The 21,944-nt window shown below is 33.8% G+C and overlaps 5 protein-coding genes across 6 annotated transcripts; 3 read left to right on the top strand and 2 right to left on the bottom strand.

Moving 5' to 3' along the window:
• Window positions 1–2,513: 2,513 nt before the first annotated feature.
• LOC116346258 lies at window positions 2,514–4,010 on the top strand. Its single transcript, XM_031776199.1, has 7 exons — window positions 2,514–2,638; window positions 2,728–2,743; window positions 3,134–3,224; window positions 3,290–3,382; window positions 3,448–3,543; window positions 3,616–3,672; window positions 3,738–4,010. Exons 1-7 carry the CDS (start codon window positions 2,600–2,602, stop codon window positions 3,823–3,825), a joined length of 480 nt encoding a protein of 159 aa, XP_031632059.1. The 5' UTR covers window positions 2,514–2,599; the 3' UTR covers window positions 3,826–4,010.
• Window positions 4,011–5,104: 1,094 nt separating this feature from the next.
• Window positions 5,105–6,177, top strand: LOC116346268 (probable phospholipid hydroperoxide glutathione peroxidase). Its single transcript, XM_031776210.1, has 4 exons — window positions 5,105–5,364; window positions 5,422–5,629; window positions 5,690–5,811; window positions 5,932–6,177. The coding sequence occupies exons 1-4, from the start codon at window positions 5,146–5,148 to the stop codon at window positions 6,121–6,123; spliced, it is 741 nt and encodes a 246-aa protein (XP_031632070.1). The 5' UTR covers window positions 5,105–5,145; the 3' UTR covers window positions 6,124–6,177.
• Window positions 6,178–7,100: 923 nt separating this feature from the next.
• LOC116346257 (probable phospholipid hydroperoxide glutathione peroxidase) lies at window positions 7,101–13,833 on the top strand. 2 transcript variants are annotated; one of them, XM_031776198.1, is made up of 5 exons: window positions 7,101–7,320; window positions 7,444–7,654; window positions 7,716–7,837; window positions 7,896–8,117; window positions 13,709–13,833. In XM_031776198.1, the coding sequence occupies exons 1-4, from the start codon at window positions 7,180–7,182 to the stop codon at window positions 8,085–8,087; spliced, it is 666 nt and encodes a 221-aa protein (XP_031632058.1). In that variant the 5' UTR covers window positions 7,101–7,179; the 3' UTR covers window positions 8,088–8,117; window positions 13,709–13,833. The 2 variants fall into 2 exon arrangements, with proteins under 2 accessions (XP_031632058.1, XP_031632057.1); XM_031776197.1 differs by lacking the exon at window positions 13,709–13,833 and having other exon boundaries at window positions 7,896–8,159.
• Window positions 13,834–14,574: 741 nt separating this feature from the next.
• LOC116346262 (vascular endothelial growth factor receptor 3-like) lies at window positions 14,575–16,610 on the bottom strand. Its single transcript, XM_031776204.1, has 6 exons — window positions 16,353–16,610; window positions 16,172–16,274; window positions 15,936–16,107; window positions 15,535–15,874; window positions 15,253–15,464; window positions 14,575–15,195 (listed from the first exon to the last, which is right to left on the bottom strand). The coding sequence occupies exons 1-6, from the start codon at window positions 16,608–16,610 to the stop codon at window positions 14,799–14,801; spliced, it is 1,482 nt and encodes a 493-aa protein (XP_031632064.1). The 3' UTR covers window positions 14,575–14,798.
• A 1,019-nt stretch (window positions 16,611–17,629) lies between these two features.
• LOC116346255 (neuroglian-like) lies at window positions 17,630–21,901 on the bottom strand. Its single transcript, XM_031776195.1, has 10 exons — window positions 21,838–21,901; window positions 21,593–21,755; window positions 19,970–21,523; window positions 19,341–19,666; window positions 19,057–19,199; window positions 18,794–18,992; window positions 18,403–18,732; window positions 18,200–18,345; window positions 17,848–18,136; window positions 17,630–17,730 (listed from the first exon to the last, which is right to left on the bottom strand). The coding sequence occupies exons 1-10, from the start codon at window positions 21,899–21,901 to the stop codon at window positions 17,630–17,632; spliced, it is 3,315 nt and encodes a 1,104-aa protein (XP_031632055.1).
• Between the last annotated feature and the right edge of the window lie 43 nt (window positions 21,902–21,944).

Below are 21,944 nucleotides of genomic sequence, written 5' to 3' on the forward strand. Positions count from 1 at the left end.
TCGCAAAAAAAAGTCTCCAATCTCATACAAATATACACCGGCTGGTTCCACGTCAGCTAGCAGGAAAATTTCTGTATCTAAATCGGGGAAAAAATTCGTGTTCGGTATGAAACTAGTAAAATTGTCAGCAGAACGTAGTTTCTCCTGTAATTTTTGAATACTTGATGCCGCGTCATCACCAGCTGTAGTCTGGAACATTCACAAATAGTAACTTACAGTAAATAGTTTTTAGTATATATAAAAAGTGATGGGGTATGAAAAATACCTCTTTGAAGACGAGAGCACAAAGCAAAAATATAATTATCTTCATTTTCGAAACTTAATTACGTTTCTGAGCTACGTTTAAAAATTAACTGCTTTTCGCATTTGGCACAAGCTTATTTATACACAAAATTAAAATGAAGAATTACTACGTGTTTTAGTTTAATATTTGAAATATTCGCTTATATGAAACTTTATAAAATTGCTTGTCATCTTTACATGATACGATCATTACACCTGTGTTTACCTGATATTTATTTATATTATTATTTCTAAAATTTATACCATATTGGTATGTCTTATAAGTTCAAAACACTTCTTTCGAAGTTCCAGGTGTGACGCAATACTGCACATCTGAAATCTGAAAATGATCTGATATAAATTTTAAGTGACGCTTGCAATCAAATTCATGAAAATTTTTAATTTTGCGTCGCCTCTTGAGCATTTGCGCCATGAAATTTTAATTTTTTCAGAAATGAGAGAGGCGACGTAAAATTAAATTTTTTCATGAATTTGATTGCAAGCGTCACTGAAAACTTATATCAGATCATTTTCAGATTTCAGATGTGCAGTATTGCGTCACATCGGGAACTTCGAAAGAAGTGTTTTGTACTTATATCATTTGTTTTAACATTAAATTTTATTTTTCTGTTTGTATTCTACAAATTTTTCTTATTCTTTTTTTGTATTCATATATTCATATTCATCACAAAAATATTTAAATTCATCGATTTCTTGCAATGCACGCCAATTTTTTATTTGCTTTCTGCCATACTTTTATTATTTGTTTTTACATTGAATTAGAGTTTTCTGTTTGCTTTCGATTTTTTTTTTACATTTTCAATTGTTTTTGTAAAATTTTGAAAGAAAAGGAATCTGACATTAGTTTTACGATACAAATAATTTTCGAAGCACTTTTCATACAAAAACTACTAAAAATGAGAATTTTTGTATCGCAGCCATGCCTATATGATATCGTAATTTTGTTCGGAAGGTACCCCTAATATGCGTTGAAATGTGTTCAAACTCTCGGAATGGCATTTTTGAGTGATAAAAATAACCTGTGCAAAGTTTCAGCTCATTACGATATCATACAGACATGGATTTCATACATAAATTTAATTTTTTTTAAATTTTTGTATGAAAAGTGTGTCGAAAGTTATTTATATCGCAAAAATAGCGTCATATTCGGTTTTCTCGCACCCAAAAACCCCCCATTACATATTTTTGAGTGTTTAAGAATACATTAAATATCACTTTTGGAGGAAAAATTGAATTTTTTCCATGGATGCCCATGGGCATCACACCAGACATGACACTTTACTCTATCAACCAAAGTCGCTCAAAATCTAATGGTTTCTATTCCTCGGCACCCCCAATCATCCTGCGAAGTCAGATTTTGAATTACTTTTCTTGTTTGAAAGTTATCGTGTAAACAAATTTTTGCATACAGGGTACAGGATACAGCGTACAGGGTACCACGCACATACATTGGCATGGCCAAAAAACCGTTGCTCTGTGCTTCTCTATTTTGAGCGATTTAAATTTTTTGGGGTGATTGCAATGCTTTACTGCACACAGTGGGTGTGCGGAAAAGTAAAAAAGTAACAATCGCTAATTCAAATTTATTCAATAAAGATCGATAAAATCAACTATATATTATGTGAAATGGATTTCTTGTTCGAAACAATTGTGTCACACGAAACAGAGATACGCATAATTGGTGGCAATGGAATCACTTTTAGAGTGCACATATGTCTTCTTTCTTTAGCATTTAATGCTATTACAACCATCTTCAAGAGAGTCGTTTCGAAATTATGAATTTTATATTCTGGGCTCTGACGTCAAGCACCAAAATGTGTTTTACATCAACACTTCAAAAAGAATTGCGTATCTTAAACACATTATAATTAAAAATTCCCTCATATTTTCTTATATATGCCCAGCCACCAAAGGCTCTACTTTAACAAGGTTAAAAAACAGGTTGTTTTTCACCTTTTCACACATACCAAGTGAGTTAAGTAATTCTTATAAAGAATAAAGATGCATATCATTGTTTCTTCATAACCGCGCGTGTGGATTGTAAATAAATAGAAATGTAGAAAATGTATAAAACAGACATCTGAATTATAAAAAATGTATAAATTATGGTAAACATTTTCATCGTTTTTATATTTTTCATAATGAAGAATTTAAAAATTGCTGAAAATTTCCGAAATTTTGCATATAAAAGCAAACCGATATTGTACTGTATGATCATTGATCATAATCCCAAAAAACACTCTTTAAAGTGGTTCTTTTACGATTTGAAACGCAAAATATTGAATTATTGAACAAGATGAAGTTGATTGCTTCAAGTCTTTTCGTTGTGGCTTTGGTAAGAGAAATTTGGTCTAAAACCAGTTTGGTCCTTAGTTGTTCTAAGTTTGTAATATCTTAAAAATTATGTCATTTTTTTCTAAACAGGCTTTGGCTGTTACCGGTAAGTATACATATTTTTTGGTTTTCTAATTTAAAAAAATCGGGAGTTTTATTATATTTTCAAGAAGATTTCATAAATTTTTCAATAATTTTAGAAAAACTATTCAATATAGACAAAGTAAAAGCATCGATCTCGATTTGATCTAAAGTTTTAACCCAAGACTACGATAGACTTTCTCTGAAAGTCACTTGGAATCAACCATTCGGTTCAAAATATCGAGAAAAAATCCCAATATTTTGGTCCGATTTTCAATCTCCAATGTTCTGTCGATTTTTTATGAATTTATGGAATTTAGTGAAAAACGTTTTTTTTTTTAAGTCATAAAGTACTCTTAACATTAAAGTAGTTCTTATACCTTCGAATCCAATCAAATGTCATTTATTAAAATAGGTGAAGTGGTTAAAGTGCCGAAAAGCTCTTTTAAGTCCACCGCTATTAAAAATGCCGAGACTGTGCTTCAAAAATCGGAATGGTTACAAGGGTAATAACTAGATTTTACACTATTCTTTGATCTATTCTTTTTATAAACAAACAACACATTATTAGATGCAAGCAAATGGAGGGACCCCAACATCATATCGTATTTTATGACTCAGATGATGAATCAGACTCAGAATCGGAAGAATTACATGAATTACAGTATGCTAATTTGTTTTAATTAAATATTACTTGATAAAAATTAAATATTTTCCATTATTATACAGTGATGTGGATTGCATCATTAAGGTAATTAATGATGTGAATAAATCGTTTGAAAACGCAAAAAAGAAAAAAAACTTCAACAACAACGCATTTCAAGTGTAAGCCTTGAAAAACGAACAATAATCACACAATTCGTTTCTCATAATTGTTTGAATACTTTATTTTTCCAGAAATAAGAGACATTTTGAAGACAATGCAGTAGAATTGGCCAAAATATACATTCACGAGTAAGCTTTTGCACATTGCCATTCTGAAGATGAATTGATTTATGAGTATGTTAAAATTACTAAAGGTCAACCACAGCTGCTGATAAGAAAAAAATTGAAAAAGCCTGCATGGATACTTTCCAGAGCTTAGTTGTACAGTATTTGTCAAAGTAGAAAGCCCATTAACTTGAGGAGCAAAGGATGGGTTACATTGTTTATTTATTCAAATGTCGAGAAATAATATGACGCATAATTTAAAATAGTACACCCTAAACACACATTCACTTTGTTTCATAAACTTACAATTACTCAACAACATACGTTGAAGTGTATAAATAAAGCTGTCAGCACACAGAATACCTTATGGATTTTTTTTTTCAATTTTTCAAAAATAACAGTATACATAGATGATGACGGACATGAAAATTCCGTAAGGGGGGTTGTAGGGAATGAGGATAAAATCGTTTTTTTTGCTCTTCACTTTTTTGACGAAAATCCCTAGCAAATCGGAAGAATTTTCTCGGCCAAAAAAAGTGAAGAGCAAAAAAAAGGTTCTCATTTCCAAAATTGTTGAGGGTTCCTAAAAATAGTGGGGGGGTAATCCGAACCCTAGGAACCCTCGTCATCACCTATGACAGTATAGGTAAGCAAGAAAAAAGTAATTTTGAGAAAATTCGATCGAAATTACGACTTCAATTGATAATTTAAGTCGCTTGAAAACCATTTGTATGACTTTTTTTGAGCAAATTGTATATCTGCAGAGATGCACTTACAAGAGTCCAAGTTAGCAAGCACTTCTTTGCTGTATTTTTTTTACTAAAATATAGAGATTTAGACTATGTCAAAATACATTCAATATTATGAATTTGAAAGTAAGTATAAGGAATTTTTTATAAATTTTCGAATAATGACGCTCTGAAGCAGAGTTATCTCTCTCCCCACCATCTTGCACGATGTATGAATATTTGCAACAAAACAAAAGTTGAATATTTTACATAGTTTATTTGTTGTAATACAAAAACAATTCTATGTAAGAAAAACCTCTGTGTTCCACTTTTATAGACTCTGCGTACAAGCCGTCTTTTTATTATGACCCATTCAGTTCATTCCATTGTACGTGGAAAAAAGGTGCAAGTCATTGAATTAAAATGATACGTTATTCTATTAGACAGTTCAAGCAGTGACATACGTTTTTCTTACTGAAATATTCTATAATGCATTTAAAAGTGTGATACGCACGATTAGCCAATTGCCAACAATGTAAAAATTGTTACACAGAGAGCAAAGAACTAAGACTAAGCATTGACATACAATTTTGTAAGTCACAATGTCGACGATAATAATGTTCATTTCATTTTGATTGGTTTTTAGTCACATCACATTCTCTTATCGATATTTTTATATAAAAGTTGAAATAAAAATGACCAAAGAGGTAGTTTACATTTGGAATTACTGCAACACAGTAGTTTGTCCAAGAGTTTTGAAGTAAAAGAAATGAATTTTCGTAATTTTCAATTAGACTGGAACGATCATTTATCAAAAACGACAAAATCGTCGAATATGATTTGCAAGAGTTTATTTGGATTTTTATTGTGTGCTTGTGTATTGGCCAAAGCATCGCTCGGCGCATATGTCAGTGATTTGAAGTCGAACACCGATTGTAAGGCACTTTTGGGTCAAAAAGCGGACGAACGGGTTAAAAATCCCGATTTGGTAGGCATAATTGAACTGTTGTTTTCTTCAACCAAATGATTTATCTGGAATTTTCAGGCGAACCAAATCACCACATCGAATATGGACTACACAATGGCCACATCGATTTTTGATTTCACCATCAAAGATACATACGATATGGACGTTCCGTTGGCTGATTATTGCCGTAGATATGTGACGCTGATTGTAAATATCGCATCAAGCTGTGGATTAACGAAAGCAAACTATGCACAATTGACTGAATTGAACATGCAATTCAACGATAGTATGAAAAATCACTCTTAACATTTTTGAATGTTTTAATCAGTTGATTTTCTTGGATTAGAATTGCGTATCTTATTGTTTCCGAGCAATCAATTTAATGGACAAATGCCTGAGGGTGATGGCGATGAAATGCTCTGCCATTTGAAAATGAAAAATGCCGCACCGGGACGAATTTTTGCAAAAGTAAGCCAATGATAAAGTTCATACCACTTTTTTTTACTTTATGGTAAAATATTGGCATGAATCAAAAGAAGACATTAGTTTTGAAAAAAATTAGTAGTATTTTTGCCATTTCATTTTTAGGTCGATGTCAATGGCGACAAAGCCCACCCACTGTACAAGTACTTGAAAAATAAGCTGAAGGGCGAAAAAGGTGCCGACATCGAATGGAATTTTGTGAAATTTTTAATCGATAAAAATGGAATGCCAGTGAAACGCTATGATATGATGACCGAACCGATGACTCTTGTCGAAGATATAAAAATGCTTTTTTGAGGTTCATTCGGTGGACATAAAAAACGAAAATATTTTGAATTTTTGTTAAAGACAATTTTCGTGTACAAATTTATTATAAAAATAAAATGACATAGACAGAAGTGATCATAGGTCTTTTTTGTGTTTTGTACCGAATAATCTAAAATATCAGCTAAGACTGTTCAAACAAAAACTTTTGTATCTTTGCAGGCCACATGTGTATTACTGAATTATTCTAAGGGACCCAATGTATTGTATTTTTTGTCAGCAAATGTTCAAAATACTCATTTCACGTGCGCATATATCGACTTTAAATTACATGTCGCACATGCTAATGTTCACAGTGCACAATACCAATAGTACCTTATTATAATTTCTTCGAAAATTATATTAATTTTCAGCGATTACCTGAACAAGACGTTCGTTCGGAAACATTCATCATACAACTGTGCTTATTTCAATACAGAATAAACCTTTACATCTTTAAAGCTTGTCACCGGAACTATTTTGGGTACTAGTGAGTGTAATTTTTCAAACCTTAAAATCATCATTGTCCAGAATACAAGAGACAGCTGCACGCATAAGAAAAGTGTCTGCACCTCCGTGGTGCCAGTAACAGCTCCGCCCATTTCTACTTTAGATTTTGGAAAAATCTTCCAACAAACTCGCTTGGAATACCGGTTCAGTATTGAAATGACATTTTTTTCGATTTTTAGAACAAATTTTCTTGCACAAACTTCTCAATCACTATTAATTATGATGAGTCATCACATAAAACTCTAAAAAAAATCTTCAATAAAAATTGCTTTGAAATATTATAATGTGATTGAATAAACGATATTGCATGTATTTTGTGGCTATCATGTTAATAATATGAGTATTTACATGAAGTAGCTTCTGTAAAAAAGTGACTGTCACCGATTACTCAAACGGCTATGAAGGTTGCATAATTCAGATCCGAGCAAATGTTGTTTTCAATTTTACATTAAATTGTGATTCGTTAAAACATCCGTTTGACTATCGAAGTTAGTTCCATCCTCTTCTTTTGTGAATTCAGTGAAGTGTTCTCTCTGAACAATGCAGCTGTTGTCAATTCTCTGCATTTGTTTATTGCCAAAATTATTATTTTCTGCCTATGTCAGTGATTTGAATTCAAGCACAGATTGCAAGGTGCTTTTGGCCCAAAAAGATAAAGAAAGAGCAACAAATCCTGTCTTGGTAAAAAGTAGTATAATACAGCGTAATAAAAGCCACTTGATTTGAAGTTGAAATGAGATCTTGAGAAGTTGTTTCAATTCGAAATTATCAAGCACCAACTAATAAAACCTTTTATCATTCCAGGCCAATGAAATCACCACCACAAATGAGACGGACTACAAAAAAGCAACATCAATTTTCGATTTCACCGTGAAAGATACGTTCAATGTCGATATTCCATTGGGTGAATACTGTCGTGGGTATGTGACACTCATTTTGAACGTTGCCTCGAGATGCTTTTTGACGGACACAAACTATGCTCAGTCGACACAATTGAATAAGAAATATAATGAGAGTATGGACATCAATGACTTTTAATTATTATTTATGATTGAATTTGGACATTTTCGTTACAGAATTGCGAATTTTGGTATTTCCATGCAATCGATTTGGCGGCCAAATGCCGGAAACCGATGGCGAAGAAATGCTTTGTCATTTCAAAAGATGGAACGCTGCACCTGGCCAAATTTTAGCCAAAGTATAGCCATTTCAATAGCAAGCTTGTGTGTTTTTCTTACATTTTTTATCATAATTAGGTAAATGTAAACGGAAATTCAGCGATTCCATTGTATAAATATTTGAAAAAAGAATTAAAAGGCAGCATTGGCCCTGATATTGAGTGGAATTTCGTTAAATTTTTAATCGATAAAAATGGAAAGCCAGTTAAACGCTATATTGAAATCGTTGCACCGATGGATATCGTTAATGACATCGAAGCGCTTTTTTGAGGGCATGGCATCAAATGCAACGAACTACAGGTTGATTTTTAATCATAATATTTCTTTTGGACCGTTTAAATAAAGAGGTGATATAAACATGTTTTGTTTGAATGTGGGTTCATTTGAGATTAGATTTTGCAATGAATGAGTATTGAGTATGGTCATTCAAAAGCTTGCGAGACACTCATATTCTTAATCAAAATAGTAAAATTTTCTATATTTGGAATTAAATATTATTTATATATGAATGTCCGAGAATGAATGTGAATCTTCTCGTGAGAGTTCTCGGACAATCATATGTGTTATCAGTCACGTTAAAACTGATTGAAAATTGTAAAAAACCAACTCAATATTAAATATGATCAATAATCGAATCAATCTAGAGGTGCGCTGACTTCAATATTGCATAGGGAGTAAATGTTATGTTGACGAGCAAGTCGAAAGATTTAAAAATTTCAAAGGGAGTAAAAACTATTTTTTCAAAATTTGAAGGCCGGAAGAAATCCTAGACATATGTGCGACAGAGGGAGGCAAGACACAGAAACCTTCCCTCTCTCCATGCCTCTGAAACTAAGCAATTTGGAATTTTTTTAAATTTAAATTCGGCCATAGTAATATTGAATTTGTTATCTATATTTAACTATTATCAATTGAGCTCTTAACTGAGGCGTCACTACACAGAGTTTGTTTCAGTTGTGCACAAACCAAAGTACGTATACATATTCATAACATTTAAACACACAAACACGTCTATTTGAGTCGCTCCGTGTGAATGCGTGTGGTTATCATATATTTTCGCGTGTGGATGATAATATAATTTTCGGTTACACGCGATTTAGTTGATATTGGGTTGAATAATACGTCTTTGATACCCTTGTGCAAAAAAGTGACTGATTGTTTTGGTACAAATAGTCGGACTGTAAAAATATACAACTTTCGTTTGATTTTCTTAACCGTCTGTTTAATTTGGTTTAATTAGTTAAAGTAAACTATGGTTAACTGTACAACCTAACTTTCACAATAAGAAGTATAATCGTCCGATGGTCAAAATGCACTTCAAAATTAATGAATTTAGCCAACTGTAGTCACTTACGGCCAATAGTGACTTTTTTCCACTCGGGTAATCACTATGCTAAATAAAATACTACGGTTGTTATTATTTCATTCTTACTTTGCCCCTTTCGTACACACTATTCATTATCGTTATCTTTATTCATGATAACCCATTTGCCTCGCGCTCTGACACATACACATATTTTTATTGTAATCGTTGATTATACAATCACATATCTGAGCCGGCAACTTACATTCGTGAGACTACCTTTTCCGTAATATTTTCAATTTCGAAGTTTTACAGTAGTGAGACAAGGTGACAAGTTTATAATGTCGTACCTCGATCTACGATTTAAAGCCGGGTTTCAATAAAACTGAGAATCCAAGTAAAAAAAAGTCAATAAATCTAATAAGAATGGTCGATAATTTTTTAAAAGAAATTATTCATTCTGATTGCAATACTTTGACACACCATTGTTCAAGTGAAAAACTATACAATTGCAAATAGAAGTAAAATATAATCAAAAGTCACACGGCGAGAAAAAATGTCGTGTAAATCAGATTCAACTAAATAAGTCTATTCTTTTAACTTTGAAGTTTTCTTGTCAATCAATCAATTCACTTGTTTTTATAATTTTTTTAAATTAATAAATTAGACACGAAGAGTAATCTTGGAAAAAATAATAAAGTTTAATAAAAAGTTTTAAGTAAACAAACGGCAAAAAGAGTCAATTGAGCGAGTGTAATAAAACCGATCGAAGAAATTTTTTGAGATTTTGATTGCGAAGCAAATTTGTGTTGTACTTATTTTCAAAACATCCAATGATTCAGACCATTGACAATCTCAATGCTCTGCGTAAAACGATCACGCGCTGGAAGCATGAGGGTCTCCGCGTTGCGCTGGTTCCAACTATGGGCAATCTTCATAGTGGCCACTATTCACTGGTGACATTGGCACGACAATATGCTGACAAAGTCGTCGCAAGTATCTTTGTGAATCCCACCCAATTCGGTCCCAATGAAGATTTCAATCGCTATCCACGCACCCCACAGAATGATATTAATGGACTTGAAACAGTGGGCTGTGACGCAGTCTGGCTACCAAGCGTAAAGACGATGTATCCGCTGGGTTTGCAGAAAACTACAAAAATCCGTGTGCCAGATGTGAGCGAAACATTAGAAGGTAAACATCGTCCAATCCATTTTGATGGTGTATGCACGGTAGTTGCTCGACTTTTCTTGCAAGTACAACCAGATGTGGCTATGTTCGGTAAAAAAGACTACCAACAATTGGCGGTAATCAGGCAGATGGTAACCGAATTATCTTTCCCGATCCAAATCATTGGCGTAGAAACCGATCGCGATGAAGATGGTCTGGCCAAAAGCTCACGCAACCAGTATCTTAGCACAGAACAGAGGCTCGTGTCAAGCACAATCTATCGCACTCTAGTTGGTATGCGTGAAGGTTATGCGGCTCATCAGACTCGAGAACGTATCGAAGCCGATGCAAAGGCCAAATTGCAAGCAGCTGGCTTCCATGTCGAATACGCTGTTTTACGTACTCCAGATTTAGTTGAACCAAGCACCAACAGCGGTGATCGAGTGGCATTGATTGCAGCAGTTTTGGGCAAGACACGATTAATCGATAATCTGGAATTCTCATTATGAAAGAACCCACAGATTCTTTTTACTACCAACTATGCAAAATGTATGATACTTTAATTAAATAAAACTGTAGTTTCGATTTAAAAAAATTTAACAAAAATTTGCTGTGTTTTTCATGTTTGAATCTAGAAAAGTAATAAAGACTACCAGTTTTTGGCGGTGTATTATATTGTTATAATTGAATTTGATTTGGAACGGCATGACATCAAATGCAACGAACTATAGGTTGATTTTTAATCATAATATTTCATATAAATCGTTTGAATAAAGAGGTGATATAAACATTGGGGTGGTTCGATTTTTGTGAAAATTCAGAAGGGATACTGGCTATAGTTATAAGTTATGGAAAAATATGTAAGATTTACGAATACGACGTTTTTTTGACATAATTGATGTCACAGACCTAGCGCCTCCAGGGGTCCATTTTTTGAAATTTGACCAAAAATTTCAATTTTTCAAAAATTTTCAACACATTTTAAAAACATTTTTTCTGGTTCGTAACGCTGCTAATTAAGTTAAATAGACCGCCAAAGGCCATTAAAGAGCTCCCGGACTTAGCTCTACCTGAAAATAGGGTCCGAACATGACTGAACATTTTTAAAAAAATTGACCCAACAAAACAAAATTTTAACTCATTATTGAGGTGGTCTGATTTTACTGAAATTGTCCGACTCACTCTGTAACCTTTTGAGAATGTCGAATAGAGATTATCTGTGTGTTATGTTTGATAAATACTTTCGATTCTACATGCCCGCCCTACTCAAGACTTTTACAACAAATGTCGAAAATAACCAATTTTTTGAAATTTGCATGTGCACCAAAAAGTAATTTTGTCTACAATATTCCATGTTTTCGTGCTGTAATATTCTGATTAGGACATGACAGATGTATTCTAGAAGGAAAAGACGATGTACACTCAAAGAAAAGTTTCTATATCTTGGAAAACAATCTGTTGAAAAAAGCTGAAAAATGCAGTTTTTCAAATGGTTCAATATGAACAAAATTCTTCAAGTATTTATCAAACATAACACACAGATAATCTCTATTCGACATTCTCAAAAGATTACAGAGTGAGTCGGACAATTTCAGTAAAATCAGACCACCTCAATAATGAGTTAAAATTTTGTTTTGTTGGGTCAATTTTTTTAAAAATGTTCAGTCATGTTCGGACCCTATTTTCAGGTAGAGCTAAGTCCGGCCCAATGGGCAACCCGAAGCATTATAAAGACCACCCGAGATTCACACGAAAAATATAGAGATTTTAAATCCAATTCGTGCCAAATGTCATTTTGTACAAATTTTATAAAAAATAACATATAAAATCGTGCCATCTAGCACTTAAATTTTTTTGCATGCTTTTTATAAAAAGATAGTGATAATAAAAGGCAAAAAATTTCACCTGCTCCACAGATAAATATTTATGCCTGATTTTGATATTCAAATATGGTCGACATCGTGCTATATGTTTTTTCGAATTCGTACTGAAAATTCAATGCCCGATTTCGGTTATATTTAAGTATCAAAATCAGGTATTAGCGTTGAGATTTTCTGTTATCTTTTTTTTTAAAGAAAATTTACCATTCCCCTTCAGGACAACATATAAAGATTCTCAAAAGTAACTTCAAAAAATGTGAACGCCTGATTTCTACTTTAAAATATAACCGAAATCAGGTATATATCTTTGGTCGATTCGAGTATTTATTATTTATATTCAAATTAACCAAACATATAAGCCTGATTTAGATTATACTTTATAGTAGAAATCGGGCATATATATTTCCACGAAATAGATATATATTTTTGCACAATTTTTATAAATTTATAAGCATTAAATGGGCCAAAATGTGGCTTCATGGGAAGCTCGATTCGAGCCAAAAAACGGCTTCACAATGCCCATTGGGAGCTCTTTAATGGCCTTTGGCGGTCTATTTAACTTAATTAGCAGCGTTACGAACCAGAAAAAATGTTTTTAAAATGTGTTGATCAAATTTTCAAAAAATGGACCCCTGGAGGCACTAGGTCTGTGACATCAATTATGTCAAAAAAACGTCGTATTCGTAAATCTTACATATTTTTCCATAACTTATAACTATAGCCAGTATCCCTTCTGAATTTTCACAAAAATCGAACTACCCTAATAAACATATTCAAACGCAATGTAAAACACTTTTTACTGTCCAATCAGTAACGCGGTATAGTTTTCTTATTTGTGATTAATATTGATAATAAAAATGCTCAGACCGGCGGTTTATGATTAATCTCACCTAATAGCTTTAAGTTTACCTTCTTTATTTTCATCTTCATTTTATTGGCTTTTCATTTGCTTTTTTTATTCTTTGCATTGTGTAAAGTAGAGTCTAAAATTGATACAAAAGTAAGAGCCGCTTGAATGACATCGCATTATTGTACACAACCGAAAAGATCGTCTTCACAAATCTCATTCAACCGATTGCATTGCCAACGCAAGACGCAATAAATTGTGTTGATTTCATTTTTCGTTTGCAGCAATAAAATTTTTACTTTTTTTCAATTTGATAAAATTCCAGACAGACATTTTGAAATTCCTCGAAAAGTCAACGCTTAGCTACGAAGATTGTGTGGAACAGTTTAAAGACCACGAATTGAAAAATAAGATTCGCGAGACAAACATTTGCACGCAAAATCCGGTCGAATTTGGCGTTTGTTACGGTGATCAAGGTATGCTTTATTCTCCAACTAGTTATTAACACTGGGTAAATGTTTGTTGTATGAATACACTTGAATAGGTGGCTCATGGGTTAATGCATCTAATCCAAATGAGCATAAGACATTGATCGGAATCATTTGTGGGAGGTGCCGGTAGATAAAGAGATTAATTTTTCATTGCAAAAGAAATATACACAGTTGAGTTATGGTTTATACTATTTTTTTAGTGGGGCAAGGATTTCCAGACGTCCATTCACGAGACTTTCCCTACGTTGATTGGATTTGAAGCGAAATGGCAAAATACGATCAATAAAATCCAGTATTCTTACCATAGACGGGCAGACTGGAAATGTCAGGGAATCCTCAAAAACTTCTAACGAAATTGAGACCAAAAACCCAAGCAAAATGAGAAAAATTCTATTCAAAATCTATAAAAAAATAAAATTAAACTCTTACTTTAATCTACTTGCAATTGTAAAATTAACGACTAAAGTAAATAAAAAGCTGATTTTTCGTTGATTTCTATGCATTTTTAATTTCTGATTTTCAAAAAATGCAAAAAATAGTGGCGCCTATTCATAATTCCGCAGGAAATATTTTCGCTAAAATAGTTGGATCCATACATGAGCATAGAGGATGTGAGCTACTCTCACTTACAGTCGGCTTTCAACGCGACTCGATTTAAGAAGCGCCATCTCTTTCACGCCAGTTTCTCATATATTTTTTTTCTTGCAAATAAAATTGCAAAATTGTATAAATTGAATAAGTTTTGCAATAATAATAGCGAAAATAATTAATATAATTTATAATAAATAAAAAAATTGAAAGAACACACAAATATTTTATATTATATGATACACCCAAATAGCTTCACTTCGTGTTGTTTACGTTGTTTCTTTTTACAGGTATGAATGTTTGACAAATACATATTTTCTCCACGTAACCATCTCTACATGGTCAATAAGGCAAAGTCTAAAAGGCAAAGCTACATATAATATAAAATATTTGTGTGTTTTTTTTTCATTTTTTTTATTTATTATAAATTCTATTAATTATTTTCGTTATTATTATTGCAAAACTTATTCAATTTATACAATTTTGCAATTTTATTTGCAAGAAAAAATTATATGAGAACCTGGCGTGACAGAGATGGCGCTTCTTAAATCGAGTCGCGTTCAAATACATTGTCAACATACAACGCAAGTGATATTCGGATGTGAGAGAAGCTCTCCCCGGTATTAAGTTCCATCCAAGTCGAATGAAAAGCTCTCTTTTAACTTTTCGATCGTACCCATGTATGGTTCCACCATTATTCGCCTAATGTAAATTATTTCTCTTAAATGTGCTAAATTGTCGATTATCATGGTCATTTTGATATTTATTGGTCGACTTCGATGTATTGGCTGCCACATAAAGATTGTTTGTTGCTGTTGGGGTGCCATCCAGAAGATCCGTCAAAAACGGAAAGTATTTTTCATGCAAAACGCGAATTGGAACACATGGTGCTTCACAATCCGGTGTGCCGAGCAATGCAAAATAATCGGTTTTGCCCGAATTAAATCGGCTGGCATTTGCTTGAACATATGGATCATTCAAGTCGACATAATGTTCCGACACTGTTTCTCCCAATAGCTTCGAAATATTGCTCTCTAATTTGTTAAAAAGCGGACGTTTCTCTGGTTGAACGCACCAACAGGATAGCATTATATCATAACTGGCAAAGAAAAAAGGTTGTTAAAGGGATTCGTTTACTAATAAGTGCGAAACATACATAGCTTGTGTAGCAAATTCCGGTTTTTCCATTCGATAACCATCGTTCAATAGTTTCTTCAGTCCAATTTTTGGATTGATGTCCGGATAGGGTGTGGCGCCCAATGAAAATAACTCCCATAGAACCACGCCAAATGACCAAACATCGGAGTATGAACTGAATACAAAATCATTGATTGACTCCAGTGCAAGCCATTTCAAGGGAAGAAGAGCCTGAAACCATTGAAAAAAATGATTTTTATGTATATAGATTCATTGATTAACATTTATCTTTTTTCTTGACCTCTTTGTCTCGATTTTTGCGATAGCAATCTTTGTTGTACATCGATCGTGCCAAACCGAAATCGCAAATTTTCACCACATTTCCTTCGCAAAGTAGAATATTGCGTGCCGCCAAATCTCCATGCAACACCTTTCGAGACGCTAAATATTGCATTCCGCGCGCAATTTGGAACGACCAAATTAGCAAATCGGTCGTTGTCACGGAACGTAGTGGTGCTTGTACTGAGTCCTCCTTTTGTGTCGGGCCGCTGTTGGAGGTTTTATTTGGCGTAACTAGAGGTGAAGCTGAATTTAATGCTTTCTCCAAACTGTCCAAGAAGGAACTGCCATCCAGATTATTTCTGTTTTAAGAAAGAAATGTAAATAAAAGGGCAACTTTGACAGAATTGAATCATTTCCCACCTTTTCAGTGAGTTAAATGTCAAGTTATTGGAAGAGCCAGTATTTGATGTTATTTTTGGATCAATTTCATCAGTTTGATGTACGATTTGATTCACAAAATATCGTCGATGTTTCGTTAGAAAGCTTTGAACGTTTCCAAATGGACAAAACTCGACGATGATCAAGAGTTCACCTATTTGAAATATGAAAAATTTACAAAAATTGAACGAAAAGGTTAACGGAACCTATCCTCTTACGTTTCGAAATGTTTTTGGTCACCGCTCCAAGCAAATTTAGCACATTCAAATGCTTTCCTAAATATATCATTATTTTGAGTTCCGAGATTAAAGCCTTCATCATCTTCATTCCGAACACATGAAAGAATCCATTTTTTGAGAATGTATTTTGATTATTTTTACTTTGATTGTGCATCCAAACCTCATTATCAGCAATATTTTCGGCCATTTTAATAGCGACGTCCGTCTTTTCGCCTTGTGAAAGAATACCTTCAGCCGATGAAAGATACACCTTACCAAAGGCTCCACTGCCAATTACCCTACCAAGTTCTATCTTATCGCGTGGAAATTCATAAGTCTTATCATATGGTAAAAGATCGGCTTGTGCATCCAACGTTAACTCTGATTGAAGACAGTTTACATTTCCTTCCATGAATTTGGATAGGCCGGCTTTTTTCATCTCATTATATAACAGTTGTTGTCGTCGTCTTTGAATACAGCAATAAATCAAGCTCAGTATCAACACAACGATCATTGCAATCAAAGCGATGATAACAGGTACATTATCATAGATTCGCTTGTATATTGGTGCATCTGTCATACAAAGTGCCAAATTTGAAAATGTTAAATTATTTTTATCAAAAACTTAATTACTCACTTGCGATTTTAATCCGTACACTTCTCCAGTCAGAACCTTCTTTGTTTACAGCAGAACACTTGTATAGACCTTTATCTCTCTCTTTGGCAAATTTAAATTGTAGCTCCATTTTATGGTTACTGATATTGCTTGAAATATGTTCGTCGAGTAAAAATAGTTCGTTGTCCTTGTACCAGGTCACATTCGGCTTTGGTATGCCCGAAAAATTACAATATAATTTGAAAGATTGCTCAAATTCAACCTTCGTTTCCGTTGCATCTTCAAAATTTGAGCTTACTATCGGCTTTTCTGCGGTAGTGGTGCTTAAAAACCAAACTTTTTCTTCGGTAACGGAGGTCTCTTTAAGTGTTACTTTACACACATATTCACCGTAGCTTGCATTCGATATTTCATTTGAATACAATATTTTTTGAATTGAAAATTTGGTATCGTTTGATTTTAATTGGAAATCTGAAAGACAACATTCAAAATATAAGCGGGTTTTGGGGGAATCTTGATCTCGATCACAATCGACATTTCTCAACTTAAATTACACGAAGACGCATATAGTCACTTATAGTTAACTTTAGCTGGCTGAAATATCAGCCATTTTTGTCCCGAATTGGTCAATTTTTAGTCGACTATGAAGTCGAAATATTTCCACAAGGGATATAGTCGGGAAAGAGGCTTTGGAAGTAGGGCGGATGGAATGCATAACATCTGAACAGGGGTACAAGGAGTATCCCCGCCTCGGAGAATAGATTTGAATTTATTAATCCGAAATTGAGTTTTTTGGAATGAAATGCACCATTCACTTTTCTTTCAGACATAGTCCCTCTGATTTATTTCAACAATTTCGACGAGGCTTGAATGGCTAACTCCAGAATTAAGATGGCAAAAATAGTATGTGTCCGAAGAAAGTAGAAACTTCGTACATCCGTCCCTTCAAAAGACACACTTGTTAAATTTTCCATCAAAAATTAGTGCGTCCCTCCGCTTAAGACGTCCTAGGGCATTTTTAAGCTTGTCTTATGAATAGCCGACTTCCGATTTTACTTACCTTTGTTTTTGATCAGCAAATCGCCATTTCTGTACCAATTCAAATCGGAATATTTATATTTTGCGGCACCACATACAACTGATATGCCATAATCGATCACAATCGGCATAACATTGTCGGTCCAAATGCCAAATTCTTCATTTAAATCATGAACATTTATGTTGACTGATTTTTGACTGCTACCAAATTTGTTGTATGATCGACACGTTAATATTCCCAAATCGTCCGGAATAAAGTTAACAATTGAGGTTTGATTAAACTCAGTTTCGGTGGTGCTGAAATTCAAACTCTGGAATATCGAAATTTAGTCAAAAAAAGGTGAAAAAAGCCGAAAAAGTAGTAAATCACCCACATTGATATCACTGCAAAAATCCCCCGAAGAGCAGTCAAATGTCCAGTCAATTGTTGCTTTTGGATATGCAAAAATGTTGCACATTACACTTGCTTGTTCGCCTTGTTTCACCGTAACCATGTCCGGAAGATCGACTTCCGGTTTACCTATGAAAATTATTCATTTTAATTTAAATTTTTAATGAATCAAAAACCGTTCCTTACCTTGAATTTGTAAGCTAAATTTCTCGATTTTTTTATTTTTCTCCTCGACATGCCCATTTTCTGCAATCAAAGGGTATATGCCGGACTGTCTCACTGTCAAATTGCTCTTCGTCAACGTTATTATTTTGCAGTGTTCGGTGCTCGTGAATGAAAGATTTGTATTATTTTTCGATTCCCATGGAATCTCATCACCATTGTTCGAATACCAACTGAATGATGGATTGGGATAACCAAATATTTCCGCAATCCATGTCACAGACGACTCATTCGAACTGAGTGTCGAATTTGCACCCGATCGTAATGTTATGTTCACGAATGTATCACAAATTGCTAAAAAAATAACTGCATTAGGTGATTCTGTAAAAAGAGAATTTACCATTGAATAATTTACCCAATATATTGGTGACATTTAGTGTCGCCGAATCGATGATAAATTCATCATCTTTGAGGGTGCATCGATAAAGTCCTTGGTCTTTGTTTTTATTCACATTTTTCACTATTAAACGATAAATTAAATCGCATTTCTCTCGTCCATTCTCATTCGATGCACAATTCTCCTTTAACGGATCCAAAACTTTTACACGACTTTCCTAAAATGGAAAAACACCCGGAATCAAAAATTTAATTCGTTTTTTGATGAACTCAAAGTAATACTCTTTTTATAGCAGTTTTATTTGGCCAATTCCACTCCATGGTCAAATCTTTTTTCATTGGCAATAGGTAAGTGTTTCGCACTGAACAATTGAACTCCATTTCACTCCCTTCAAGTTCATAAAGGTTCTTTTTCTTCGCCATTTCTACATTGATCATTTTCAAATGAAACACGAAAATTGTTAACATTTTCATTAATTGAAATTTCAAAAAAAAAAGGATTTTTGAAAGAGAGAAAGTTTACATTTTTTGTATCAAATCTTATAAAAATAAAATTATCAACACACCAATTTTGACGATTTCAACATTCTGAACATCACTTGATGTGGCTTTAAAATCCTCATTCAGTGAAACAACAGCAAATTCATAGATTCCGGTTGAAAGTCCATGAATTATCTTAAAATCGTCATCGGTAATGACGTCAGTTGATGTCCAATTTTGTCCATTTTCTCGAAATTTGACGTAGAAATTCGCACCAGGATTACCGTAAACATTTGGCATCCATGTCACTTTTATTGCTCTCTGCCATTGTCTCCATGTAAACGATGGCTTATCTGGTCGAACTGATGGTGATCTCGTGTTCGACTTTCGTGTTCGACTTTCAATAATGCAACTGACGAGAGGAAAGGAAATGAAACGTTTTTGCAGAAAGAAAAGGAATTTAAAAGAATATTAGCACCAGTATAAATACTCTGATCCAGGGCTGTAATTTTCACTCTGTCAGTCACACAGTAGTGTGCACACTCACATTGCTTGTATTTTACCTCCAAAAATGTCAAACTTGTGACTAAGTGTGCGTGCACATTCAAAATACAGGCATTGTGTGCGATGCACATAGAATGTGAGTGTGCACACTACTGTGTGCGTGCACTGAAAGAGTGAAAATTACAGTCCTGCTCTGATCAAAGGTACTTACTCTTTTTGTTGCATCGATGCATTGTCATATCTGAGACTCAATCGATAAATCCCGTTTGAGTGCAACCCTGTCACTTTGGTTTGATTTATGGAATTAACATGAATTGTTTTCATCCCAACTGAAATTGTGTAGCTCAAATTGTGCCCTGTCGATTTCTGCCATTGTACTAACAATGCCCTTGATCCCAAGGGAAATGCTTGAAAATTGCAATCCGATTGAATAACATGTTCCTGGTGCTCTGCACTCGATTCACCATTTGCATTGGCACAGATCACTTTGTAGCGATACGGTTTATTAAACACTTGATTTGGAACGATGACATAATTTTGATTCACATCTATAATGTCTATTACATTCCATGATTCACTTATGAAATCTGGTTTCCAATAGACACGATAAAAAAATTCAATTTTTTGTTGCACGGAAGTCCAGCTGATAATGAAACCGGATGGTTTTAGTTTTATTGCATGCACATCATCTGGATTTTGATAAGGAACAAATTGAATTATCTGTGAATTAGTAGCTACAGTTGATTTAGTTGTCATTGTAACATTAACACATAGCTTAATTTCATGATAAATGTAACCAATGTCATTTTTGGCCAAACATCCATAAATGCCCATGTTATGCACGCTCACTTTATCAATATTTAAAGAGTCATCGTCAATGTTCATGTTTGCCATGGCCATGTTGAGTGGTTCGCCATTGTAAAACCAGTATATGCTTGGTTTTGGTTTTCCTTTCACAATACAACGAAATTCGAACGTGTCACCTTCATTATTGGTCGTGTCACTGGATGTGTATTCAAAACGAGGAGCGGAATTTACCGTCAAGTCAATTTCATGATAAATTTTCGTGAAATTGTTCGACACTTCGCAGGTGTATGTGTCTTCGTCATCATATGTCACCGCGTTAAAAATCAACGACTTATTGTTTGCTCCCAATTGTATTCGGTCATTCAATATGTCCACTCCATTTCTCCGCCAAGTGGTGGTCAAAAGCACTGGTCCACCATAAATGCAAAATATCTCAAACGTTTCATTCACGACGGCGAACACATTCTTATCGACCCATTGTAATATTGGCGCGTTTTCAGTTGAAACCGTACTTTCAATTATATTTATATCAAACATGATTTGCGTTGAAAAGATTAACAACGAAACTGTACACGAGAATTCCATATCAGTGTGAATCATATTGGAAATGTATAAAGTTCCATTCGGTCCTTTGGTGATATGTACATTTTCGGTTGGATTATCCCAAGTCGGTATTGCCCAGTTGGTTTTTAGCTTTGGCCATGCATCCGGCACACACTGAAGCTTAAATGGTTTGCCTTTTTGAACCGATATTGACTTATTTTCCATTATATTTAGGGATGGCTTACGATAAAATATCGGATTCGACGATGCAGTGCCGAATTCATTCTCGGCAAAACATTGATATTCAACAATGTCATCTTGCTGACTTTTTATTATGATTATATTTCTCAAGTCATTTAATACGACCCGAGTTTCGTGAGGTGAGATATCTTTGCCATTTACTTTCCAACGATAACTAAATAAAGATTAAAAAGAAATGGAATTTTTGAATAGTAAATTAAAACATAGACACTTTCATATTTACCTAACATTATGCCCTGAAGCTTCACATTCAAGCACAATATGTGACCAAAGGGGATATACACCGTTTGGTAATTGTTTCGTAATTTTTGGAAAGGAAGCAATGGAGCATGATGGAGGATTTCCTTTGGTACTAGAACCATCCAAGCCGTGATGTTCACCAAACACTTTAATAAATTTCAATGAATTCAGTTAATTTACACAAAACCAGTTCCATTGCAATCTCATTTTTTTTTAAATTCATCTTACCTGAACACTTCAAATGAAACAAGAGAAGAACTAAAAGAAATTCAGTATAATTTTGAAGAGACATCATTAATAGTCTCATTTTTGCACTTATTTTTAAATTTGACTTT

The sequence above is a fragment of the Contarinia nasturtii genome, unplaced genomic scaffold (genome assembly GCF_009176525.2).
Source record: "Contarinia nasturtii isolate CC-2019 unplaced genomic scaffold, AAFC_CNas_1.1 Cnas_scaffold_1489, whole genome shotgun sequence".
Taxonomy (NCBI): Eukaryota; Metazoa; Arthropoda; class Insecta; order Diptera; family Cecidomyiidae; genus Contarinia; species Contarinia nasturtii.